The 27,857-nt window shown below is 44.0% G+C and overlaps 1 protein-coding gene across 1 annotated transcript in view; it reads left to right on the top strand.

Annotated features, from left to right (window-relative positions):
• Nucleotides 1-2,235: 2,235 nt before the first annotated feature.
• Nucleotides 2,236-27,857, top strand: part of itga1 (integrin, alpha 1) — a 33,443-nt gene continuing 7,821 nt past the window's right edge. The window contains exons 1-15 of the mRNA XM_028418139.1: nucleotides 2,236-2,457; nucleotides 15,644-15,764; nucleotides 18,492-18,601; nucleotides 20,648-20,736; nucleotides 21,790-21,904; nucleotides 22,999-23,126; nucleotides 23,656-23,804; nucleotides 23,916-24,066; nucleotides 24,168-24,342; nucleotides 24,455-24,528; nucleotides 25,904-26,051; nucleotides 26,872-27,017; nucleotides 27,101-27,244; nucleotides 27,328-27,579; nucleotides 27,652-27,782. Coding sequence (XP_028273940.1) covers nucleotides 2,409-2,457; nucleotides 15,644-15,764; nucleotides 18,492-18,601; nucleotides 20,648-20,736; nucleotides 21,790-21,904; nucleotides 22,999-23,126; nucleotides 23,656-23,804; nucleotides 23,916-24,066; nucleotides 24,168-24,342; nucleotides 24,455-24,528; nucleotides 25,904-26,051; nucleotides 26,872-27,017; nucleotides 27,101-27,244; nucleotides 27,328-27,579; nucleotides 27,652-27,782 — 1,982 coding nt within the window. The 5' untranslated portion in view covers nucleotides 2,236-2,408. The remainder of the gene's footprint in view (nucleotides 2,458-15,643; nucleotides 15,765-18,491; nucleotides 18,602-20,647; nucleotides 20,737-21,789; nucleotides 21,905-22,998; nucleotides 23,127-23,655; nucleotides 23,805-23,915; nucleotides 24,067-24,167; nucleotides 24,343-24,454; nucleotides 24,529-25,903; nucleotides 26,052-26,871; nucleotides 27,018-27,100; nucleotides 27,245-27,327; nucleotides 27,580-27,651; nucleotides 27,783-27,857) is intronic.

Below are 27,857 nucleotides of genomic sequence, written 5' to 3'. Positions count from 1 at the left end.
GGGAAGATGGGTGGGGAAGGGTCTAAGGAAACTAATCAGGGTCTTCCTGAGTCTCAGAGATATCTGCAGGCCGAAGACAGGAAGGACTCCAGTAAACTGTCTCACTTACTGGGAGTTCCTGAGATCATGTCTGATACAGATGTGCGCCTCTGTGTACATTTTATGCTGAAATAATCCCACATGATTTCTCCTGTATTGTGCACACAAAAGAATGTGCTTTGAAAACTCATCCTCCTTCATGTTTGCATACAAAAAGACTCGTATATGTAATATTTACACACAGAAATGGAGAAGGATAACAGGAGTCATGGATACAAGCAGACAGGTGTGTGAAGAAAAACAGCAGCGCTTGCAAATAAAGAAGAGATTCGGTTCTTTTTTTATGGTTACAAGGCAGCTGGATGTTTGCTCTGACGCCAAGCTTCAGGCTGTGTCGGCAATCAGTTAGCATCCTGTGAGAAAGTAGCAAGGATGGGCAGCATTTAGCCTTTGATTTGCAGTACATGGCCCGAATGTGTCGTCCTGGCCATGCAGCAAAAACATGCCTGCATGTTGAAGGTGGAAAACTGACCAGATATTTTGTTTGTTTGTGATGATGTGTTGCAAACAGAAAGAAGCTACATGCTGACTAAACAGCAGAAAGGAACCTGCTTGCAGGTGTGCTCTTTATTTCCTCCATTAGCTGATGGAATAGCAGTTGTTGTAGCCATAGTAGTGTGCCACTAAATCATCCCTCATTTGTTGGATACTGGCTGTTGCTCAGGTGGCATGTTAAAGGTAAATTAACATGACTAACATGATGGATTCTTACCGGTGATTAGCACCTGGGGGTTTTATCCCTGGTAGTTTGATGCGATTTGAACCCGTCTTCAGGGGATTTATGTGCTCGACTTGCTAACTACTTCAAAATGAGCATAATGACACTCAAAATTGGCAAAATTTGTGCCAAGGTTTGCTTTACAACACTACAGTGTGTCGTGTAAGTGAACCGGCTCTGAGAACAGGAAAACTGGTCTTTGCATTATAGGGTAACACTACACTTGTATAGTTGGTTGTATCAGCGGTCCACATTAGATCCAGCCCCCCTTGAACAAATACTGTCCACCAGCCTCCATGAAATGATCCTCTAATAATCCTACTGGGATTTCTGAGGGAGCCATCCAGCTGTTGATGGTTGGAAATGACACTATATTGGACTATTTGTAGTCCAGACTCTATGTAATTATGTAAGGCTCAATATTCATTTCAGGGCCTGAGCCACTGGCCACACAAGTGTGTCACTCACTAGTTTTTGACTTCTTTAGTCAACCCTCATGTTTTAGTGATGAAATCCTTGTGAGAGACATACTGTGCAGGCTTCATTGTTTATCTGACATCTTTAGGTGCTACAAACACACATGCTGAGCTTTCAAACATTCACTTTAACAGATTATAGTCGCCCCAACTTCCAACACAAAACACAGCTGGTATAGGAGAACAGGGACCCCTGGGATACATGCTACTTATATAGATGGTCGAGTGTGAAAACAGAGTAATTTTACTAATTTGAGTTTGCACGTCTTGTAGTTCTACAGGTAAAAAACAAACTTTCCTAACATGTTCATGTGTTTCATCCACATAAAGTGCCACTGTTGTTTCTGAGTTGTTGACGGCAATTTCATCATGACAAGTGGGACTAAAAGTGTACATCTGTTTGTGTTTACTGACTGATGTGGGCAATGTAGAAGCAAATAAGGAACAATTATGATCAAATCTAACACTTTTCATCGTTAAAGAAAGAAGTTGATCCACCACTCCACCAGTATTGCATGGACATCTAGCTGCCCTTCCTCACTCACTCGATGGGTGATTTCTGCACTAATTGCCCTGAAGTCCATGTTTATTGTTGTGTTGGACTAAAGACATTTTGTCCTCTAAATCTGGTTAGCATGCTTACTTAAGAAGAACACACAGAACTTGTTAAAATCTTATTCATTTTAAGTTTTAATCTTATTTCAATCAAAACATTTACAGACTGCCCCTTTAAATGAATTAATTCATTTTACATTTAAATTAAATAACACTTCAAACCAGTTAAAGATCAGCTATTACACAATACATTTTGTACAACACTGTAGTCCCCTCTCCAGACATCACTGGACATTTTCCCATGGTAGACCAAGCCCCCCCCCCCCCCCCCCTTACAACCCGCCTTCTTCTTCTAGATCTCCTCCTCTGCGCTCTGTCTGAAGCGGGACTTGTTGTGTTAAACTGCGGATGCAGCGGCAGAGGGAACGCCGTGTAGACTCTTATTGGTCATTTAGCGACTTTTCCTTCTCTGAGGATCTCTGATTAAGCTGAAAAGCAAGCCTTAAAAAAACCCACCGCGGAATAACTGAAGGCAGAGGACACACACACTGCGCGTCAGGATGCGCGGATTGAGTTCACGTCTGACTTTAACATCAGTGGCAGTTGTTGGTGAGTAAAACCTGATCAGAAATTGGACATTTTATTTTACTGATATTTACATGAAATGTCCTGTGACAGGCGCACAGAGCGCCTCGTCTGCACGTCTCCGGCGCGTCTTTACGCACAAGCTGAGATCATAGCATCTGCATAATTGATAAGTGAAGCGTCTAAAAGCATCCGTTAGGTGTGTCACTCACGCTGCCTGCACGCTGATTAAAAACAAACACACACACACGCGCGCACACAGTGGCACCACGGTGTCCCCGTAAACTGCCTTTTAAATACTTTCCATTTCGATTGGCCAGATGTTATTTATCCTGGTGGAAACCGCGCAGCACTTAATTGTTTTTGGTTTCAGAAGCACAACTCTGCCTCATATAACGGAGACATTACAGTCACATCACTGTATGCTGCTTCTAACTGACTGCTGTGCATGCCAGGGTGTTCAGAGTGGCGCCAAGACCTTGAAATGCGCAAATTATCTTTCACACGTTTATGTATTTATTTGTTTCCCTGCAGAAATCTGTGAAGTCAACACGAGTGACTTATCATTAGCAGCGATTAGATGTTAACTCTTAGGAGATGAATGAGTGTCCTCACTCGGGGCTCTTTGAGGGGGGGCTCTGTGTCAGGGACGGATATCTGTGTTGGTTTTGGGGGGTCCCTCTGGTGATGCTGCGCTCTCAGGTTCAGCTCCAGAGCAACAGTAGTGAATTAGCGGCAAGGTCAAGTTCAAGTTCTTCAGACTTTATGGAAAGCACAGGGAGATTTGAGTGAAACCTTTCCTCTAAATCTGAAGAAAGGAGGAGCAGAAATAGAAAAAAGAGCCCGTCTCTCTTTAATTCTCAGATTCCTGTGCTTACATGTGATCCTGGCTTGTGATGGTCATTAGAGAATTGAGTTAGAGATAAAGATCAGTGTGTATGTGTGTGTGTGTAAAGGGAGGAGTTGAAGCTCACATAAATGTCTTATTACATCCACATTTTAGCCATGTTTAGCTCCATTTTTAGAAGTTTTGTACAGACGTCTTCTGTCCTGTCCTGCCCAGCTCTCCTGGTCCAGCAGCCTGAGGTTGCTGCAGGAGCGTCTGACCTCAGAGGGTCTGAGGCCATTCTGGGAGATCCCATGTTGTGCCACCGGAGCAAACCTCGGCCTGACTCAGAGGCCCACATGTGGTTATTGTAGTGGCAGCATTTAATCTCTGTAAATTCCTAACGGAGATGGAGCTGCAGGTGGTTTGAGTTTGGTATCGCAGAGAGCGTGAGGGAGGGGGCATCTGGCTTCAATCAGAACATGTCGTACAGCAGTGACCAAGCTGACTAAAGACATGAGCAGCATGAACGCCTTAAAGCAACTAACCAGCAATTCTATTTAATGAATTGTGTTGTTTTTGGGAAAAGAGTCTCCAGAGTCTGAGATGACGTGACTGACTGAAGCTGCCCCCTTTAAGCATGTCAAGCAGTAAACAGCAGTCATGGTTTGAGCCGGTGTGCAGGTAGATGTTCATGAGAAGAGGTGAAGCGTTACTCGAGCTGACTTAGATTCCTGGACTTTCCTTCCAGGACTGGGCTGCTCTCCCCCTGCAGTTTCCCACATCTTACCGTTGGGTATGTTTCTCATCCCGAGCAGTCGGAATGCTGCAGCTGATGACCACGGAGGACTTTAATTCATTGAAAGCTGTAAGGTCGGGGGATATAAGTCTTCAGACATTAAAGCTCGGAATTGAATTTATGAGCTTGGCAAGACTTAGCAGTGAACCCGGCCATCTCTGTCATTAGCAATATGTCTCCTCCTCCTCCTCCTTCTCTTCATTCTCTTCATTCTCCACTGACTGACCTATGTTTCATTGAAATCAGCTCGATCTTTTGGGCCGCAGCAATCAGCTCTAATCTGACATAAACTGTCTGCTGGCAGCGGCACAAGTATCACCAGGAATGCTGAGTAACAGCTTCTGATTTTATCCTCTGCTTGCATCCTTATTGTATTCCTGTGCTTGCTTGCATGAGAGCAGCAGCATCCATCCAGGTGGATGTTTCATTACATATGGTTCAGTCTGTATGACCACTAACTGTGGTTCACAGCTCTATAAATCTGTCACCTTGACTTTTAAACATCCCAGATAATCCTTCAGTTGCATTCATTTTAACATTCATATAAACAACCTGGCACAGAAAGAGGGGACTGACACACATTTGTGCTCAGCACATTTACATATGCTATATGAACGGCTGCGGCCATCGACAGGAACTGAAACTGTGAGAGCTAACAACATGTGGTTGGTGTGGCCACGAAAACAGAGAAATCTAAATGTGTTTCTGAGGTGGCAACAACAAGAGCAAAGTTAATTTCGGCCCGTATTTTTTCATACTTCATGAGAAACGTGTGTGCAGAGCTCCTCGTGCAACCCCTCTCACCGCACACACACAGGCTTTCAAGTTTTTTTTGGTGCTGAACAAAGGCAGAAACTTTGCTTGTTTGCCCAAATATCTGTTTACCTGGATGAGGGATGATAACGAGCCGATAACATTCAGGTCTGGCAGACAGTATTGTTTGGAAGTGTATGGATTCTGTGCACCTGAAGAAGCTTTCTCCCTACTCCACATTCACCACGCCCACTCTGAAATTTTGACCAATCACACAATAGTTCTTGGACACGACCAAGAAAAAAGTTCTGCCCAGACGATGTGTTGAGAAAAAGCTGCGAGAGCTGTCAAAGCGTGTCAGACTCAGGTGAAGAATTACATGCTCTACATCTTTATAGAGTGAAACATTTTCAGACACTGTCCACTCGTGTAAGAAAAACATGACATGAACTCATACATGAACAACAGGAAGAATCTATACCATCTCAGATCAATGACGTCCTGAGTATCAGCTTTCAGAAGGCATCACAGTCTTTGCTTTCACTTAATTGACCGCTGCAGTGATGATGTATGCATTTTATTTTTGCAGAAATGAGTCTTTTAACTTATTAAAAGGAATATTAAAGGCCCAAATTTAATATTTGTCAGACAAATGTACTGCTAAACGTGTCATTCTCTTTGCCTCTCTTTGCCATTTTTCTACAATTTGATGGTCTTTCTGCAGCCTTTAGTCAACTTGATGATGTTATTACTTAATTGATTATATAATTTGACCATTTTATATGCTATATAAGTGATTTTTATGCACTTATATCACATGACGCTCCTTCAGATGAGGCTTGTGCATCATGCGTGAAGGACGTGATAACGTTGCTCATTTGGCAGGAAGCTGCGCTCACAGCACAACGTATTTCTTGATGAACTGTGCGATTGAAGGGAAGGTTCAAAGATGCAGCCCCGAGCCTGTGTGAAACCACAGAGGCCACCCACATGACTTCATGTCATACGCTGAGGCGGGTGCAGATGTGTAACTGTTTTACCGACTGTTGTCTGTGCAGCCATGTGGCCGCCATAACACATAAGACAAAAAGTCAAATCGGAGCTATCCATCCCTAACCCTGCACAAGTTTCTGTTGCACACACACCTACAGCCAGATTAACCTAACCTGCATGTCTTTGGAATAATGGAGGACGCAAAAACTGCACAGATAGAACTGAAAGAGGTCATCATGGTTCTGACACAAACTGAAATTCTGACTCATATTGTGGTTCATACCAAAACCAGAAGCAGTCCCCCTATTTTTCCAGAATGAATGCTGTCTGGCCACCTTGAAGTCACTTTCCATCCCACACACGCACACACACACACAGGTTCTGATGTTTACACAGAGGTGGTTTATGCTATTTTTTGATGTTTTTAGTTTCTACCTGCTTCACCTGCCTCCACTAACTCTTGCTGCTGCTGTTTGTTTCCCAGCATGTCATGTTTTGTGGGACCTCAGAAGTTTCCCACAGCCTGCAGAGGCCAAAAACAACAGAATGAACCGAAACTCCCCATAAAGACTCAGTACAGCCGAGGGGAGCTGACAATTCCGACCTGTCACGTTATTTTTTACATCTCACACTTGATTATAGATGGATGGTCAGTCCAGCAGTCCTTCAGCACTGTACAGTGTGATTTCCTTTACTCCCGGTACAAATGCTTGTTTATCTTCATTATGTGTAATTTCTCCTTAGTCCTCAACAGGCCAGAGCTCACATGAATGTAAACTTGCCTTCAAGAGTTTATACATATACTCAAAACTGTCAATATGCGCTAGTGTTTCTTCAAAGAATACTTCAGAATACTTCACAGGAAATGAACGCAGTTACCCCGACCAAAGGTAGGCCGTAAAAAATGTAATACTACACCTGGATTACATGGACAGCGTCTTATTTTGAAAATCCAAATATAGAAAATGTTTTGATGGTCTCTGCAGTTAGCTGAAAACCATCAGCACCCACACCCTGATTTCATGATTTCACACCTGTGTGTGTTTCGGCCTGATCTATAGTTCGTGTACTGCGGTACGTACGCAGCAAACGCAGAGGCAGCCTAAAAATAAACACTGTCTGTTATGTGCATGTGAATGACGACAGGCAGTAAATGACACTCGGGCAGAGTTCTGCCACAGAACTGAGTCATCTGCCTGCAGACAGGGAGCAACATTAAAAAAAACAAAAGTGGTTGCCACGGTGATGCTTGTACCAAACATTTTCTCTTGCAAATGTGAAGTCATCTCCACAAGTCTTATAGTTTTAGCAGCTTCATGCAGGACTTTTCTTGCTGTATGTGTATGTGTAGGTGTGTGTGTGTGTGTGTGTGTGCGTGTGGTGTTTAAAAACATAATCTGCCTCTAATCCTAAAAATAAACTCACATGATGTGGAGATAAGAGCACAAATCCTCCCTTTAAACTAACACACACAGACACACTTTTTTACATTTTGTCATGAATGACGTCGTGTCAGCTTACAAAGGTCGTGACCTCCAGGGAAGGTTACGCCACACACATGTATAAACACACATAAAAGCATTCTGAGTGTGCTTCACACTTCTTCACTCGTCAACACTTTTCCTCGGGCTGTTACAGCTTTCAGGAGCCTCCTCTTCACCCCACTGCGCCCTCCCTGGTTTACATATAGATAACACATAATTTACCTCAAGTATGATATTAGGCACATAAACTTCATATTTACTTTAAGTTGAGCTGCAGAAGTTATCAGTTATTTGCTGGAATTCGTTCCTATCTCTCCACAGATAGCTTGAGGTATTTTTTGGTCATGTGACCTTTGGCAGGGCACATTTGTTGTGAGGAATCAGAGGAGGGAGGTGGAGGCGGAGGCAGCGGGGGCAGACAGGGAGGCAAAGGGGAGAAGGCATAAAAACAGGGCGAGACGATAGAGGAGTCAGAGGGAGGCGCTTCACCGAGAATCTGTGGTGGGAGGAAGATTTTCAGTTTCAGCAACAACAAAGAGGAGAAGAGTGAAAAGTGCAGAGGTTAATGAGACAAATGGATGACCGCTGCTTCTGTTCTCCACACAGAGAGGAGGCCTGGTCTCCTTGATGTGCTGTGTTATAACAGGCTTTACTTCGCCCTCCTTAAGTGTGAAGTAAAGCCTCACATAAGCAGCAGAAACATCAACACTGCATGTTGTTGCCCACACTGCTGGGATGTTAGTTTGAAGCAAGACCTGAGTAGTGAACAAGAAGTATGTGGCGGCCATCTTGAACGAAGAAACCAATCCTATTTCGAATGATATATAGAGTTCCTGACCTTTCACACACACGTGTGTTCATGTGCAGCTTTGTGGCCACTTCAGCCCAAGTGTCTCAACAGGAGCTGTGGCTCAGGTGGTGGAGCGGTTGTCCACAAACCACCAGGTTGGTCAAGTGTGCGCTTGAGCAAGAACCTTTAACCCAGTCATGACACGACATGTTTATTTATCTGGGCCTTAATGAAGATCTACCACTCTTTAAGCTAAGCTAGGCTAAGCTACCGTATCAAAACTCACATTTAAAGTTCAGAGAGGAAGCACATCAGTCAAAATGTAAAGTTAAACCACCAGCTCCACCCTCATTCCTCCTTTATTAACAGCAGGAAAACATTTTATGACATCATCACTGCATTTGTAACAGGTCTGAAGTTGAACTCGTTTCTTCGTATTCATGTGAAAAGTTGTTTTTTTTTTGGGTGTAACTTGTGATAAAGTGTTTTCTTCATAAAACAGGATTTAGCTTTGTCTGGAGTCATTTCCTTGTTTTTGTCAGCAAGTGCCCACCAAGACCTCAGAATGCTTTGCCAGAAGAAACACTTCAGACGTACCTACACACAAACACATACTTGCAGTCCTCTGGGGTTCTCCCAGGACCTGCTAAGTGCTGATAGCCTCAGATCCTGGACACACATGTGTTTGTGCAGCCAGAGTAAATGCTGCATCTGTGCACCAGGCCTGTCCAGGACTCCCTCCCCCATGCCCCCCCCCCTCCCCCCTCCAAGCCAGCGGAGGGCCCGAGCTATCCATCAAACTGGCATCTTAGGGGAGCTGTGGCGTCTGCCTGAAGCAACGTGTTCGCATTAACCTCTGCAATGAGAGGCCATGCTGATCATGATGATGTTCCTACAGAGATGGTAGAGCTTTACTGTTGCATTTGATCACTTTAAAAGTCTTAAGAGAAGGGAGATGTTTGAACCACTGTGGCCTGAAAAGGGTTTTTGGAAGTTTGTCATAGATTTTTGTCTTATTTCCTCTCACAATGGCGCTAGTAGATGGATGGCTGCAGTCCTTGTTGCGACATAAGAATGGAATAATAACAGTTCAGGACAGGGCCGGCACCCTAATCTAACCCTCTGTGAGTGTGGGTCCTTATATTATCAAGCAACAATTCAAACAAAGGCCAAGTGTGGCCTGGACTGAGTGTACATGTTGGATTATCAGGACCCTTCCCTTCCTCAGTGTGCTGCAGGTCGAAATAGTTCAGTATTTAACTGTCAGTATGATTTATATGAAAGAATTAGACTCTTTTTTTTCTGTCAGTCTCCACCAAGGTTATCTGCTCTGGAGCAACATAAACAGTTATTCCACACTAATCCAGTCAGTCACCAACACTTTCTGTTAGTTTAAACGGCAGGTCAGGGCCAGGGTCCTGGTCTCAGCCATGAATAACGTTAACACGTCCAGTGCAGCTGGTGAAGACAGGCGAAAACTTTTCCTTCTAGAAACATCTGCAGAGGATAAAAGGGCTGCATGTAGCAAGGAGGAAAGAAGGAGATGCTTTTTGTGTGTATCAGTTTTTTAATTTTAATTGTTGTGTGTTTGTCTCTTCCTGCACAGCGGAGAAACACACATTTTAAACACATCTGTGTGCTTCACACAGAGAGCGAGTGTGTGTTGACAGAAGCAGAGCTCACCCCATGCTGAGCGCATGTCCACACGCTGATGTGGGCACAGTCACAGTCACACAGGTCTCAATCAGTCACTCAGTATTTCACCTTGAATAAAGTGTTGTCAAACCAAACATCTCCTTCTTTAGAGGCCCTTAAATCTGTCATCACACTGTCTGTGTGTTGTTAAATGTGTCACAGTGGTGTGTACAGTCAGCGCTGTGCAGACGCTTTAATAACAGAGGAGAGCGCTTGTAAGTAATCATTATTTCTGTGGAGCTTTTCCTTTTTAATCTTTGTTTAGTATTTGCAGAACATCCCCAGGTAACGATTACATCGATCCTCCACTAAACAAACATTTCAAGTTAGATGCTTCTGAGAGCACAAATAAAACACAAAATATCGTGCATGCAGGCGCTGTAATGTTGGAAAATGGTGCCATCTTGGATCCAGAGTGGTAGAAGTTTAGAGGTGGTCCGCGCAGTGCCATAATTGGTTTATTATTAACCAAAGTATTAATAAAAGAAGCACATGACGTCTGATCAGCGTGATGAGAAGTAGCCACAAACCGTCCGCTAACATGGAGGAGGCGAGGTTTATCACCTATACTCCATCCAGCCACCAGGGGGCTGTCCAGATGTTGTGGCCTCACTTCTAGGTGTTTAGGCGTCCTCCAGGTGAAGATAGGCTAGAAAACAAAGGTGAAAGTGTACACGTTGATTGATGAGCTTTAGATGAAACTCTGATCGGATCCAGATCTTCATGCTAAGCTAAGCTAAGCTAAGCTAATTGCCTCCTGGTTCTAATCTTCTCATGTTTAGTAGGCATGCTGCCAGGAGAGCGTGGTCCTCTTCTGTAAATAGCACTGGTCAGCTTCATAAAACAGATGCATCTTTGAGTTTATCCTCTAAATTAATTATGTCGGTCCGTGCAGCTAGAAGCACTCTAATGAAAATTTAAGCAGCGTAAGTGGCCTGTGGATCAGTGTGTAGGTCTGTTAAGTGGGAGTCTGGCTTCATTATTAAAAAGATAGCACAAATAAACAGCACTGTCAACTTGTAAGAGTGTAATCATGCTCTGTAAGTGTGTTATTGGAAGTCATTTTTCTATTTACCGTAGGTTTAATAAATGGGTCTCTGTCACGCTTTCCTTCATGCCTAATTATTCCTCCTTATTGATTCTGCATGGAGGTCACTCTTTGACCCTTGTGTGTGTGTGTCTGTGTGTATTTTTAGTTCACACACACACTTATCCATGTACATAAAAAACTGTGCTGATCAGCAGATTTTACAGACATCTGTGTGTCTGCTGGAGGGATATGGGCAGGGGAGCGTCAGCCGCCCCCTGCATTATAAAGAGAGAGAAGTTAGGAGAGGGGATGAAAGCTTTGACAGTCGTCAGGGGAGTGATGTCATGTGAGAGTCTCAGCTTGTAAGCCTGGATGTTTTCTGCTCCAGTGAGCTCTGGAGGATACATCTGGAAGTTTCACAAAGTGAAACATGACACTGTGAAGGCGACGCGTTGAGTCTGTGAATGAAGGGATGATGTGAGACAACTAAAGAGAACTAGAGAGTCTGGAGGGAGGGACAGACGAAGATGAATGGACGGAAAAAATATAGTAGAGAGATGGATGATGTTCTTGAGGGACATACAGATGGAAGAAATACTGAATGGAGGAGAGGAACCAGATTAAATATAGCAAGCAGGGAGTCATCGGTGTGTTCCCTGTTGAAATGTGACACTAAGGTCTTAGTTGTGTTATTAGAGCTGAGCTGAGCTGAGCTACCATGACATGAGACATGACAGTAATTTTTCACTTCTGGTTAGCATCACAGAAAAAAAACCACAGAGAAGGCTGAGGATTTAGGTTAGCTAACATCATTTAGCAAATATTTAACAGTTAAATCTGTACATTGAAAAATATTTGGTTAATCTAAAATAGGGACAGCCAGAGCTGCTGCTAGAAACTATAAGGGCCCCAGGCAAGAAGGGGCCATTGGGGCCCCACGGGCTACTGAATTCTTTGGATATGTTGCCTGTTTTAAGAGGTTAATAATGATGAAATGATTGCTGTTAGCTTTTTTTTTGCAAAGCTCCACTAGCTTATGTGTCCATCTGTATGATGCTACCACAAAATGTGATGCACATTTCCCTGAATATGACTCCAAACAACATTGTTAAGTTTGATTTTTGTGTACAGATCGGGGTGTGTCAGCTTATATCGTTTCCACTTTTCCTTCCAAATATATTGATCATCTGACTTGCCATGAACAAGTCTGTTTTTTTAAAAGGTTACACAGGGTTTAGCAGACCGGAATCATTTCAGACATGCTTTTCATCCCTCTCACGTCCGTTTGATGGAAAAGATAATCTCACACCTGTTAATCATATTTTCAGGCATCATGCTTTTTTTTTCTGAGTTCACAGCTACGTGTGATGTGCAGCTCACACATCCTCTTTGTCGGGTCAGTGCACAGCTTCACTGAGCTGCAGCTCGGACTCTGTGGGTTTCTGATCACGCTGGCTCGTCTTACTTATCCTCTTCTTACAGGCGATATTGCTACAACTCCAAGGAATTCAGCCCCCTTTGCTTATAAAGACACAAAGAGGCCTACATGCATGGCCTCCTGTGCCCCCACTGCACACCCACAGCCTGCATTTTTGCCAAGAATAAAAGCAGCAGACGTTCAGCTGGTGATAACCATCCCAGGAGTGATCGCAGAGGAAGGTGTGGAGCACAAGAAACAAGCAGAAAGTTAAAAGTCAGGGGAGGATTGTTAGGGAAGGTGGAGGGAAAAGAAGAAGAGCAGCAGAGAAGAAAGAAAGAAAAACAGATAAAAGAACAAAGGAGGAAATCTGGAAATATTTCAGCTTCATGACTCTGGGCTGCCCACGGCCATGCCAGAGTATGAATCTCCTTTCCAGGATCGTCTGTTGTTAAATGCCAGCATATGGTTGAGAACAGTTCCAGGACCCACCCAGTGCCCTTTGTGAACTTTTTCCTTTGGCGGGTCAAACATTGCTCCGTCCATTAAACACACATGCAGCCATCTCTTAGTAGACATCAGAGCTGACTTTGATTTCATGTGTCATGTCAGGGATCAACTTTACAGCTGACACGTTCCACATGACAGCTAATTAAGGTTTCAGACTTACTTAATGACTGCCCACAGGTGCTGATTCGCGTTAAGCCTTAAAGCCGTTTATAGCTGGTTAGTAATGCTACAGATGAGCAGGTGCCAGTCGGGCGTGTGTGTTTTTACTGTAGCAGAACCCGGCTTTGAAGCCTACAGGTGCTGAGTTGGGTGACTTTTATTGCTGGTTTGATGTCTCGCAGGCCAACAGCTGCTAATCTGTGCTGCTGCTTTCGGACTTTACTGCTACTCGATTGCTGGATGTCGTGCAGAATTGTTTAAACGTTTTGGTTTTGATAGCTGTAGCCGAAGGAGCGGCAGGGCTTTATTGCGGGATAGTGTGGCTGACTGACTGCCAGGATCAATCAGGACCACATGGAGCATGATCTTAAACAGACCTATGGTACTATCAAGACACATCTCCTCTGTCGACATAAAGGTCTGTAGTGGCGGTCAGCCACCATCGTGTCCTTCCTACAGGCTCTGTAATAAGAGTAGGAGTGATGTCATCATGTTTATGTACATCATCATCATCATCATATATAGTCCTATTGACCATATTGAATAGGAGTCATACTCCGGGGACCATAAACATCTTTAGAAATCCACTCATATTCCTGGTATCTGGTATGGACAGAGACGTCCACCATGTGTGATCGAGGACAGTATGAACCCTCCAGACAGTGATGGACAAATTTCTATGCCCAGTGCCTCAGAGTCCATTTCCATCCACAAAGGGACAAGGCTGCTTATTGGTTTTCCAGGGCAGTTGTTAGCTCACAAAAATAGACAGTTACATAACTGACTGGTGGTGATTTGGGCCAAGAGGACACGACGAGTGCTCCACAATGAGACTGGTACGCACAAAATATGTGTCAGTGAAGAGAGGACACCTCAGTATGATTTAAGGTTCAGACCAGCATGACTCTAAAATGCACTCGAGCTCCGTCTGTGATAAATGCAAAAAGCCCGACTGGCTCAAAGCCATTTTAAATCAGCTAAATTAGCTGGTTGTGCGTATATGTGTGCGTGTGTGTGTGTGTGTGTACTCGTGGATTGAGGCGATGTCTATAATCAGCTAATAGGAACAGGAACTGGAGCCTCTCTGAAAAATTGAAAAGGGGGTCACAGAGGAAGTGGAGGAAGGACAGAGGAGAAGCAGAGAGGATAGTATGTCTTGGCTGGGACTGGTGTGTATGACTGCAGGTTTGCGTGTCTCTCTGTGGGAATGTAAAAAGAGTCATCTCATATAAGTGATCAACATCTAAACATGACTGGCAGGAGAGTGTTTATACAACTCCTGTGTTTATAAGAAACAGTGAGAGGGGCCATGATTGCACATAATGTATGTCCTGGATTGTGGACCACATACATGATCTCTGTTTGTATTGCCTCCTTCTATGGTCTTGTTTACACTGGAGAAAGTCAATCCAGCTAGAGTAGGATTGAATCCAGATAGCCTTTAAGCTTTAAGCTGGATACATTCAGACCTATTTTCAAATCTGGCTTTCACACACACATGTCCGCATTCAATCCAGCGTAATCCGGCTTGTTTGTTGTCCTCCAAACCGCTAGATGGCGCCTCATAATATACAGAGTCCGTTCAGGCCGCGGTACGACCGTGTGTGCGCATACGTTGTGCATCTTTTTTGTGGTGTTTTTGTCCCGGACGACCCGGACACTGTCCCTGTGAACTGGAAGTATGATGTCATAGCAGGATTCGCTAGCCGCATGTGTGTTCAGACCTGATTTTCCCAGTGTGAACGGGGTCTATGAAGCTTGTCCTGTTAACAAGAGACTTTGTTTCTGTAATTCCTCTCAGTGCCAGAAGGAGGCGACAACATTTCCAAGCTGTAGCTTTAAAAGACACAGGTAAAATTCTCATAAGATAAACAAATATGTAAATCAATAGGACTGCAGAATGAAAACAGGTTGATTAGTTTCATCCTCTGTTGATCATGAGTTGATCACTTATCGGGCCATCCATCCTGTAGCTCTCTGAATCCATGTGGTGGAACAACTGACTCCAAACGTTCCTTCAGTTCAGACTTAATATGGTGGTTCTTTGGGTTAGACACAAAACATCATCATCATCATTAAAGTACAAATAGCTGCCTTTTATCTGTGTCTCTGTGTATGTGGTCCAAGTTCTCCTCCTCCTCCTTTGCGTTCCCCTCACAAGTTCACCAATTGAATAAATGACACTGGAGGAATTCCTCTGGCACAGTAAACATAAAGAGTGTCATTGTGGTGTCGGCACAATGAGACATGGATGGATTTATATCGAGCCTCTGTGATATACTCAGCTCAGTGACAGACAGGCCCAGACTGCGAGGAGTGCAGAGAAGAAGCCATTGTCCTGCAGGTCAGACTGAAGCCTGACCAGAGAGCTTCACACTGGTGCTCCACATTCCTGCACCGTCCTACAGAATGAATGAGTGTGTCTGTGTGTGTGTGTGTGTGTGTGTATGAGATATGGTTCACAAAGTTCGTCCCTCATATCGTTTCCATCTTCAATTATTGTCCAATTAGAATTATTTTGTGGCTAGATTACCTAAATCTGCTTCTTTTATTTATTACAACAAGATTGTATCTGTTTGTTTTTCATTAAGTGGCATCCTGAGTGTGCAAAGAATGTTTGTTCCACACATCTCATGTTTCAGCATTTATTTATCGGTCAGTTTATTTAATACAGACTCTCTCTTGAGAGCGACGCTCGCTCCCAGCCATGCATTGAATCTTATAACCTTCTCTCACTCTTTCTTCTGCTTGCAGTGCTGCTGGCATGTGTGTTGTCCTTTAACGTGGACCAGAAGAACAGCCTGTCGTTCAGCGGGCCGCTGGAGGACATGTTCGGCTACACTGTCCAGCAGTTTGAAAACAGCGAGGGGAAATGGTGAGTGTCATCAGTTGAACTGAGGTTATGAAGAGGCCGAGCATGTTGCACCACATTTAACATGATGATGATGATCTCATGGGTTGATATTTCAAAATAAAAATCACCAAGTGCATCTTATTAGCAAAGTTTTCCAAACACTTTCAATATGGCGCAAGAGAAAAAAAGATAAGTTAACCCTTGTAGAGCTGCTTAGCATTTAACAGCACAGATACAGATACAGTCCAGCAATTATAGATAAACTGGTGGAGACCAATAAACAGCTAAAACAGACCAATATCATTTATTTACTTTTTCAAGTTGCCCCAAAACAACCATCCATTCTCTTACACTAATCATGATGGCAGCAGCCGCCTTATAAGCCGCCTCATCTGAGGGGATACCAAGGTGTTACCAGGCCAGCTGAGAGATATAATGAGGTCTGGGTCTGCCGCAGGACGTCCTCACCAGGGGGGGCATCCTAACCCCTAGACCCCCAAATCACCTCAACTGTCTCCTCTCAGCTGCGGCTCTACACTCGGCTGTCCGAGCTTCACACCCTGTGAAGGAAAAACTCAAAGATGAGGTGATGAGATGCAGGAAGGGTTACCGCACGTCAATCTGATCAACTTGTGAAAAAGACCCTGAGATAATTGAACTTCTCTAATGGTAGCACAACCCCAAAACATGACTCTAAAGATGTGTAAAAAGAAATTTGCTTTACAGCTGACAACATCAGTATAAAGTGGAAGGTGACAATCACTGCCGATATTTTTTTTATTTATTTTTTATTTTTTAGATACTTTAGTAATCCCAGAGGGAAATTCTTTAAGGCTGCTGCCAAGCAGTGTCATACAATGACTAGCAAGGCGCGCCACAGGCTAGGGTGAAGTGTCTTGCCCAAGAACACACAACAGTGACTAGGGAGGAGTTGGGATAGAACCACCAACCTTCCGGTTATTGGACAACCCTGCTATACCACTGCGCCACTGCGACCCATGAGCCCCCTCTTCATGTTGCTGCAGTCTGAAGATCAGGTCTCAAATGTCAGAGATTAAATACTATTTTAAAGAGGCCTGGACAAAGATGTCCTCAGCCGAGAGCATTTTATTTTATGTTATTTACAAGCAGTCAATGCCAGAAGCACAAGCGACAAACCTGAATCCACCTGTAAAACTCAGATGAGATGAGAGCGCACCAGCTGCTGCTGCTGTGACGAGGATCCTTGTTTTTACTGCTCACTGTTAACCATAAACTGTGCAGCAGAGTATCCACATACCCAGCCTGTAAATACACTGAAGCAAGCACCCATGGCTCCCTGCTGAAACAGTCTGAGAACACGCTGTTAAAGCCTCGTTAAAGGCTATTAGAGTGTGGTTAATATGTCTCTACAGTTCTCCTTCAGTTACTTCAGCTTTGCTTTTCTTCAACTTGTCTGATTCCCTCCCACGTGTGTGTACCTGGCGCTGCTCTGCAGTAATGATCTTATCGAATTCATGTGAGATCGGTTACAGTAATTCACTCACTGCTAATCAGCAGAGCCAGCTGTGCCTAAACCTCGTCCGTGTGCAGCCCTGTAGCCTTTTAGTTCCCGTTCAAAGAGAAGCAGCAACCACCAAACAGGAGGTAAGAGTCGACCCTGAGAAGACGGACGGAGCAGGCTGACAGGACGCTGAGTGCTGGAGACATTCACACAGATAAATTCAGAGGTGATGTGCAGTTCCCAGAGCAGCTCTGTGTGGGAGGATTTTTAATGAAAATGCATCACAATCTCATGGTGATGTTACACACAGGTTGCCATAACTGAGAAGTGACTGATTAGTTGCAGATGTCTCCAGCAGGTCTCCACCCTCGGCGCCGTTTAAGTGAATCAGCTGCATAAAAAAGAGAAAACGTTCTTACATGCAGCACAGATGATTCGTCTTAATTTCTGGTAACTTTGGATGACTTGAAGATTTGTCTTCTTCCTGTAAGACTCAGAAGAAGTAGACTCAGGCAGAAGTCTTAAGCTAAAACTAACCAACTTCCTGCTGTAAGGTGTGAAAACATTCTGTTTGGTTTTCTATATGTGTCGCGTGTTCTCACATTCAGACAAAAATAAATACCAGTAAATAAAAACCAAACAGGCCCAGACTAAATGTCACCAGTCAAGCTAGGTCTGTATTAGCAGTTAAATGCTAACAGCCAGCTAACACTAACTTGATGTCATTACACTTGTTTATCTGACACTTATTCACAGGGTGACATCACCTGTTGTGTGTGATGATGCTGTTGTAATGTTCCTCACAGGCAGCCGGAGCAGAGTGTTGTTGTTCCTCTCTGCCACTCTGACCAGGCCCCATTAGGGATGAGGAATGTTAATAAGCCCGAGTGTTTAGATGAAGCTGGATGACATGGACATGTAGAGCAACACAGTTGTGTTGTTTGACACTATATAACACTGCACTCATCTGCAAACTATTATAGTTTTATAAGTGTGGAGATGAGAATTAACTGTTTATTGTCAGATGCTGTATCAGGCCTATAATAACACACTATATGAGCTTAATGAACCTGTGGTTTGTGTTTAACTATCTAAGGATAATAAAGTCTGAACAGTTGTGGACCTGACTGTCGCCACCTCCAACCTGCCAACCCTTCGTTTCTGTAATAATAACGTGAACAGTGCTTGTTATCATAATTGTTGTGGTTTTTGGCTGGATTTCAGACCAATTTCTCAAGTGTTCCTTCTTTCTTTTTTTTTTGCAGGGTTCTGATCGGATCACCGCTGTCGGGCCAACCAGCTAAACGGACAGGAGACGTCTACAAATGTCCTGTGGGGAGGGGGGACAACACCTGTGTCAAACTGGAGCTTCCCAGTAAGACTAACGCATGTTCTCCATCCTCGTGCATGCTTGCACAAATGTCCAGAGTTGGTAGTGTAAGGTCAAAGGTCAAAGCTGAGATGAGCAGATCTGCTCCCTTCATGTATGATACTGTGGATCCTAATGCAGTTTGCTGTGTGTAATTACGCTGCTGTGTGTTTGGGTAAACTGCATATCTGAGTGGATTTCCTGGGGAGGAATTTAGGCCTATCTGAGCAGGAAGACAGTAAATAAACAAGGTTTTAATGTTTCAATCTTTCAATTTATCTTAATGAAACAAACACACTCAGCTCCCAGGCCAGCGGGCTGCTCTGCCTCTGTTAGCGCTCATTAGTGTGTGTGTGGACACACAGGATAAGGCAAAACTAGTGTGTGTGTGTAACACCACCTGTTCACACCTTTAGAGTTATCGTGAAACAGCAGCATGGGTTCAGCTGCTGTTGGTAAATGATCGGCTTTCACAGCTGATGGTGGACCCAGCCGTGCAGCGAGTGCTGTGTTTGTTTTATGTTGGATGAGTTTGGCTGAAGTCTTCCAAACTCAAGTTTAGTCTGGAAAACACTCTGAGCTGGAGCCAGAGCCTCATCAGCAACAAACTGAGGAGCACTCACATGGCGGCAGTGAGCGGCGTTATCCTTGTTGTTACCTTCTGTGTAGTCAGACGTTGTTCTTGAGAACATGTGGAAGTTGTAATAGCAGAAAAATACCTCGTCATTCCGGTCCATGCCCGCTGACGACGCCCCGGAGTCTGACGCCGCCAGAGCAGCACCAGCACGGCCAAACCATAATGAGCAAAGTTAACTGTGTGTGGTTGTTGTGTTGTAATTTTTAATCGCTCTTCCATCCGACCAGTAAAAACTGAACGGCGGTGTTGCCACGACGATCATGCATGATGAAATTCTGGCAAGAACGTTTAACACCCATGATGATTTTGGGCTTGTCTGTTAAACAGTTCTGCAATATGTTTACACGCTGGTTGGAAAACTGTTACTGTTGTGCACGTAGTTATTCTGCAGCTGCAGAGCACGGTGACACACTGTAGCTTGGCTTTAAGTAAAACTGCTCTCCACCAGAAGCCACATTATTTAACTCTGCGATAGGTGAGAGGTGTGATGTGTTCAGATCAGGCGTCTCAGAGGACAAAGCCTTTATTCTGCTCCACAGCCGCTTCCAGGCCCCACTCCTTCTTCTCCTTCTTCTTCTCCTTCTCCTTCTTCTTCTTTTTCTTCTTCTCCTTTTTCTTCTTGTCTTTTTCTGAGTTTGAGCAATGGAAACAGATACACAGAGCGAGAGAGAGAGATCGTTTGGAGTAACAGAAATGTATGTATTCACACAATTTAACCAGGTAAATGGACTGCTACATGAGAATTAATTTATTACACATAAATACAACAGCTTAGCTCAATTTTTAGAATAGTTTATGGGTAAAGTAGGTTTTTTGAAGATACAATTCATCTATCTATCTATCTATCTATCTATCTATCTATCTATCTATCTATCTATCTATCTATCTATCTATCTATCTATCTATCTATCTATCTATCTGTGTGTGTTGCTAATAAGAATTGAAAATTAAACTGTCCCTGTAGGGAGCTTGATTCTAAATTAAAATGGCATGTGAATATGTGGATCCCCCAGCAAAAAAAAAAAAAAAAAAAAAGTCAGGTCCAAAGCATTCCCAAGCTGAGGCGATAGCTGCTAATTTTAGCCACATGTTGTGATTGCTTCATGATTTTGTCCATTTCAACTTTACAACAACTGGGTTTGTTTATCAACAAAATATTTGTGCCTCGTATCCGCTGTTAATAGCTGTGAGCTACACACAGCACTTAATGAAAAGTAATGAAACAAACTATATTTAACCACACGTCAGCCTCTCGCTGCATCTTCAGGACAGACGGAAGTCTGAGCGGAGGGCGAGCGGCGCTCTTCCTGTGGGAAAATGGAAGAAAAGAATGTGTCCAGCTGTTCTTCCTCTGTGCTGCTTTCTGTTTGTCTCACCCTGTTTATTCATCCAATTTTTTTATTTTTTTTTTTTAGAAAACACAACCATTCCCAACTTGCGTGAAGTCAAGGAGAACATGACCATGGGAAGCACGCTGGTGACCAATCCCAGTGGAGGCTTTCTGGTGAGGAGGACGTGTTCTATATTTTCTATAGCAAACAGAACTGAAGGAATGATGTCTGCATATTTCCTGCATGAAACTGGGCAGCAAAGTATATGTTCACTAGACCTTTGGACTCTGTGGAAACAGTGGGGCTTGACATGCTTCCCAATCTGGCTTCCAGTCCTGGGAATGTAACAGAATGCTGTGAGACAACTGTGCAGATGCAAGAGCTGTGTAGGTCCAGATTAACAAAGGGAGAACATACAGAAACAACAGTACAGTACAAATGAGGGGCTATCGCTATCACGCTTCAACACTGGGTCTGTGTTTATAAACTCAAATTCAGCGCTCATCAGAATTAATATGTAACATTAGACTGTTGAGTGAATAATGAGTCCAGGGCTCCTTTTTCTCAACACAATGTAATTATCAGCTGGGTTGTGCATTTAGCCACTGAAACATGGAATACTGTGATATGTTATATAAACATTAATTGTCTCCAGGGGACACAAGCAGGATCAAAGGTAAAGGAAAGTGCTTCAGTTTATTTCGTTTTCTTGGATGGCTGTTGATGGCACTGAGGCACACTTGGCTAGGTTTAGAAAGAGATCGTGCTTTAGGTAAAAAGATGCCCTTTCACTGTATTAACCTGCAAAATCACCAAAAACTTTTCAGCCTCAAAACAACATTTTTGTGCATAAATGTTAGCGGTTAGCTTTAAAGCATTGTAGGGTCATTAGCACAGCTCCCCTCCAAATGTAAGGTAAACACTGAAGGACATATGAGGAAATGAGGCCAAAGGATTAATAGATGTTATTAAATGTTCCAGTTATTATTGGTCATTTTAAAGCCCTGCTTCCTTACTGTTCTCTTCTTCTCTCTAGAGAACCGCTCTCTCTCTCTCTCTCTCTCTCTCTCTCTGTGTACAGTAATCTTCCATCTGAGCAGTTCTTTCCTTTTGGTTTCTGTCTTCAGTAGCGCTGAACCTTCCTCTCACCCATGACTTCATACTGGTGGAAAGCTAACCTCCGTTTGTATGTGTGTGTGTGTGTGTGTGTGTGTGTGTCTCCACAGGCGTGTGGTCCTCAGTACGGTTACATGTGCGGCCAGCAGCAGTTCATCTCAGGAGTTTGTGCCAATGTCAGCTCTTCCTTCCAGATCCTTAATTCCATGGCACCGGCCGTGCAAGGTACGCTCGCTACATCCGATCACCGACAGCCGCAGCAAGGTCTGCACAGGACGTGACAGCGTCTGTACAAATTGCTTGTCCGGGATATGAGATAATAATCTACTCTTCGTGGTAGTACCACCCAAAACCCAGACATCAAACTCACCCTCCCGGAGCAAAGACAGGGAGATTAGAGCATTCTTCTTAATGTAAACTTGTCTGCGACCCTTCATCCCTCATTGGCCCGGCCCTGCCCAAAGCCCGCTGCTGTGTAGTATGCCCAAGTTAGGAGACAGTTTACTGGGCCTGCAGGCAGCTTCCCTGGAAGGAAGCAGCTTAGAAAGGCCTGCAGAGTAAACAGCCCGGCTAACACACACACACACACACACACAATACGTCTCAGTGACAAAGAGCATTTACATCCCACGTCCCAGGTGTTTTATGAGCATGTTTTTATCAGTGCTGATCATGTAAATAAGGTTTTCATGTTTCATGTTCACTTGATTTGTTGCCTCAAGTGAGAAAAGCTCATTGGTGCATTTTTTATGTCTGCATGCAGTCTAAATCAGATTTAAAACCACTGCTCAGCAGACTGTTAATCTGTTTACCCCGCGGGTGGATACTGAACTCAGGAGGACCGCTGCTGTTACTGAGGACTTTTTGTACTTATATTCACTAGTTCAGATATTTTTTGACCCCTTAAAGAGACAGTTTAAGTCCTTTGGGTTGGAGTTCTATCACATTTTATTAGTGTATTATGTACAGTAGTTGTTGGTTGACACATTCAGCCTTCTGCTCAGCAACCAGACTTTCTACTATAAGTCCTCTTATGCTGTGGCCTCAGTTGGATAATTAACCAATATTATGGTCTTCATATTAAAATCAGGAGATAAACCAGCAGCTTGTGAAGGAAAATCTGTTTTTGGATCTCTAAATACAGCCTATACTGAAACTGGGTCTTGCCTCAGGTGGCTGAAATTGATTATTCCTCCGGCCTCGTCTGCAGCCAATAAACAGGAAATAATATGTCATTTTTCTTGGATTTAGCAACTTAAAGCGTTTATGGTTTGATATTGAAAAACTTTTAATAACTCTGATTTGTGGCTTTGTTGCAGAGTGTGGGAAGGAGCTGGACATTGTGATCGTTCTGGACGGATCGAACAGTATCTACCCGTGGTCCAGCATCATCGACTTCCTGAAGCGCTTCCTTGCGAAAATTGAGATCGGACCGAAGCTCTCACAAGTCAGTGTTAAACATATGACTGTATGAATAAGTCAGCTGGTTATGTAACATTAATCTGACTTTAAAAAAAGGATGAATGAAGGAATATTCTGTTTGCTGCCAGCTTCCCTCCATGATGGAACTTTCCACGTGTAAGAATAGCTTCAAAGTTCTCTTCATAAAGCTGACTTCATGAACTAGAGGCTTCAGCCTCTGTCTTACTAATGTGTACCTCCAGTGTATTTCTGTCCTCTTCCCCTTGGATCGCTCTCTGAGTGGGTGATTAGTTTTTATTATGGTTGCTCTGATTTGGTGTTGAGGTTTTTCCACACGGGGAAACACTGGAAACTTGTCTCGCTGTGGAGCCCAGCGGTTGAAAGTCACATCTTCCATGGCTGCAGAAGTCCTCTGCCTCCTGTATAAAGAACATTGTGTCATATCGAACCCAGCCACATCCTCTGCAGACTGTCTGACAGCTGCAGCCGAGGAGTGGGAAATTATTTTAATGTATGACGTTTGCAGGATAAATGTGTGTGTGTGTGTTTTGTAGGTGGGTATCGTGTCCTACGGTGAGACTGTGACCCACCGTGTCAACTTGAGCCAGTTTGACAACACGCCTGATCTGTTGGAATTTGTCAAAGAACTTCCTCAGCAGACCGGCTTCAAGACCATGACCTTCAAGGGTATTGACACTGCCAGGTACGCAGCGTTAGCCCCGCCCCCTCGTGTGGGCGACCATGGACCACATGAGGTGTAAGTCTTAAGGGTTTTAAAGCAATTTTAAAGCAAGCGAGTTTTTCTGGCCACCAGGAAGGAAGCTTTCATGGCAGACCGAGGTGCGCGGCCTGGGGTGAAGAAGGTCATGGTGATCGTCACGGATGGAGAGTCACATGACTCCTTTGATCAAAACGAGGTCATCGGAAACTGTGAGAAGGACGACATCGAGAGGTTTGGCATCGCTGTGAGTACAAGCCTTTCTCATGTGATCTGATGTGTTCTTTTCTGACCCTCCAAGATAAGGATGTAGAAACAAAGATTTTTTGTTTGTTTGTTTGTTTCCAGGTTTTGGGGGACTACAATCGTCAGAACAAAAGTGCTGCAGAAGTGCAGAAGTTTATCAGTGAGATTGAGAATATCTCCAGTCAGCCGCTGAAAGATCACTTCTTCAATGTGGCTGATGAGTTTGCTTTGGTGAACATCGTGGACACGCTAGGAAGCAGGATTTTTGCTTTGGAAGGTAAACACAGAGTCTTTTTTTCTTTTAGCTTGGTTAGCTTAGCATCAGTCAACCTAAGAATTTCATTTATGTTTTATTCATATGTAACTAAACTCAACGTTCTTATCTTCAGCTACAACCGGTAATTACACCTCTTCCTTTGAGATGGAGATGAGCCAAACAGGATTCAGTGCACACACTTCTACAGTAAGTGTAAATCGAATTACTTACATGGGATCCATACACACACACACACACACACACACACACACACACACACCAGTGTCTGTGGAGTAAAAAGTCAGTGACTAAAGGAACCAGACTTCGCCAAACATACAGCTGAATCATTCGTATCTTTGGATCAGAGTGTAGGTGTTGTATACATTGCCGTGGAAGTTTACTCAACTACTGAACTCATCCAGACACTTTGCCTCCGTGTTATCTCTGGTGCATCACGGCTCTTTGGTGATTCACCTCGGTCACACACAAAGCCTCTCTGTCCTCCTCGCAGACTGGTGTCTGTTTTTGTCTCATTGCATGAGAGACGGAGAGAGATGGGAAGGACAAAGTTGAGGCAAACACGCCAGCAGTCGGTCAGTCAGAGAGGGGAGTGAATCAGAGGGCTGTTTCTTTTTGTTCCTTCACACACTTCAGAGGGTATTTCCTTTACGTGTATGTAAAAACAAACAGGATCCCTTCTTGCGCCCCCTCTTCCTGCTCCTGGCTCATGTTTGTCACCTTGTGTACACTGATTACTGAGTGAGAGGTGGCTCATTCAGGCAGACACGCCTGTTACTGAAACATGTGATGACCATTACGATGCAGTTCAGTCTGACTAATGTCCTGTGTGACCCCTCCCATTCCTATTAGATCAGTTTCTTCTAGGGGAAAGTCATGTATTATTATGCTTTTTACGTATTTATTTCCATGTTGTGATTAAAGGTAGGGTAGGAGATTTCATTCTGATGCACTTTTTGTTAAATTAGTGGAACTTCTCTTTACAATCCGATAGCAACCAATTAGTTCGGCAGTTTGGCTTTAAAAGGAAGAATATGAATCATCTGTGGAAGCTATAAAACACTAAAAACATCAGCCAATCCTCCGGGTGGACCCTGCACGGAGTATTGGCTGGTTGTCACTCTCTTCCTGCTCTGCGCGCCCCAGAGAGGTACGTGCATGATGGCTGAAGTCACAGACCGCAGCTCGTCTTCAGGTAATGCGCGTCCATGTGATTGGGAGGCGTGGCTTCGGGGTGAGCTCCGAGAGAAAGGGGCATGTGTTTACTTTCGAAATCTGGCTGACTCTCACTGAGTTTTCAAAATCTCCTACTCTACCTTTAAGTGTCGTATCTTTAGCGTGTCAATAATTGTGAAAAAATGTTTTGCATTAAACATTTCTTTATTTCTTCACCTAAATCTAATAAATATGTGTCCTATTGCCTTCAAAATAACTTTATCTGGTGGATATTAAACTAAATACGTTAAAAAAATTGTTGTAAACAAACAACTTACACTCTGCCCCTCCACTTAAATAGCTTTTAAGGTGAAACATTTGTCTTTATTATCTTTAATCTCCCTTATAGGATGGTGTGTTACTGGGAGCAGTGGGCGCGTACGACTGGAACGGGACTGTGGTGATGCATACGGCTGCAGGATCAATGGTTGCAGGGAAAGCCCAGTTGTCTGACCCGAAGACTGAGGCCGGTTACAAACGACTGGCCGGGTACATTGGTGAGTGCACTCTCACAAGACTTAATGAGTCTGAAAATGGCTGAAACACATTTGTTTAAAGAGACATACATTCAGTCAGAACATGTGCTTCAGGTTATTTAAATTCATGAAGCTCAGACTAAACATTTGCTCTGAAGGACGAAAATGGTTCTTTCAAACGTCACTGTTTTATCTGTGATCTCCTCTCTACACTTAAAGTAAGCCTGAGACACAAACTGATGACAGCTCGAGGTCCTTTAGTCTCATTTTAATCCAAACAATCTGCACATTTCACAGCCTGAAGCTGACTAACTAAATTCATCTATTGCATAATACAAAAGGTGCAAAATGTGAGCTTTTTATTTTGAAAGTCTCGGTGTTAAATAAAAGCTACAAAGGGATTAAATGAGCTGCAGATTAAATATAGTTTCTGCTGTGTGGAGGAGAAAGATATGTAATCTGTCTCTCTCTGACAGCAGATGCTCCTCTCTCTCTGTCTGTGTGTCACACACATATGCTTCCCCCCATCCTGCTGCCTTTTATGGTTTGTAAAGCAACGGCAGCATCTTAATATCAAGTTATTTAATCAACATGTCATTAGATGGAGCGCTGGTAGGACCAGGCTTGTAAACTCAGCTGCTGGCACCAGCTTGTATTTAATGGTCAGACTGCAGAGCTGTGTGTCTGTGTGTGTGTGTTTTATAGTTTCCTCCACACATTCAGATGTAAACAGCTGCATTTAAAAATGTCTCACCACGACAGCCAGGTTGTGTTTTCTCCTGGTGACGTCGTAAATTCTTCTCGACACATCCCTGATGACGCCTGTGTGTGCTCTCTGCAGGGTATGATGTTCAGTCAGCATCCACCCCGAACGGGGTGCTGTACATCGCCGGTGCGCCGCGGTACAACCACAGAGGCCGCGTGGTCATCTACCGTCTGAATGAGAAGAAGGACATCGTCATATCGCAGACGCTGAACGGAGAGCAGGTGATGAGCTTAAATGGTCAAATGTGATGTGAAGTATGATTGATGCTTCAGATGCTGACGGTTGGTCTGGTTCCTCTGTGCAGATTGGTTCTTACTTTGGCAGCGTCCTGCAGACCGTGGATGTGGATGGAGATTCATACACTGACCTCCTTCTGGTCGGATCGCCGATGTACATGGGCTCAGAGAAGAACGAGCAGGGACAGGTCTACGTCTACAAGCTCGGGCAGGTACGGAGCCTCAGAGGGGAGACTTCTGCAATCACAACACGGAGAGGTGTCATCATTGCTTGTTTTTTGCTTCATTTTACCAGGACGGCCAGTTCCAGCACGAGTTTACTCTGAAGCCTGTCAATCAGTCCTGTTGTACCGCCAGCACGGCCAGCTGCACGAATAAGAACGAGCCGTGCGGCGCCCGGTTTGGCACAGCCATTGCAGCAGTGTCAGATCTCAACCTCGATGGGCTTAACGATGTGGCGATCGGTGCGCCCTTTGAGAACGACCACAGAGGGGCAGTCTACATCTATCATGGAGAAAACAAGTCTCTGAAGGAGAAATATGTGCAGGTAAAGACACTGAGTCTGAGCTGTAAACATCTAAAACACATACTTCCTCTAACATGCTCCACTGTCCTTCAGCGAATCCCTGCAGGAGGTGATGGTGAGAAAGTGAAGTTCTTCGGCCAGTCCATACATGGAGTCATGGATCTAAATGGAGATGGAATCACAGATGTCACCATAGGAGGTCTGGGAGGGGCGTCACTCTTCTGGTGAGACGTGGCCCATCCTCACTCCTCATAATAACATCCACTCCTAAAACTACACATTCCACTTCAGTCATCTTA

Source organism: Parambassis ranga, chromosome 12, assembly GCF_900634625.1.
Source record: "Parambassis ranga chromosome 12, fParRan2.1, whole genome shotgun sequence".
In the NCBI taxonomy this organism is placed as follows: domain Eukaryota; kingdom Metazoa; phylum Chordata; class Actinopteri; family Ambassidae; genus Parambassis; species Parambassis ranga.
Note: the sequence above shows the minus strand (reverse complement) of the source record. Positions and strands in the feature narration are given on the sequence as shown.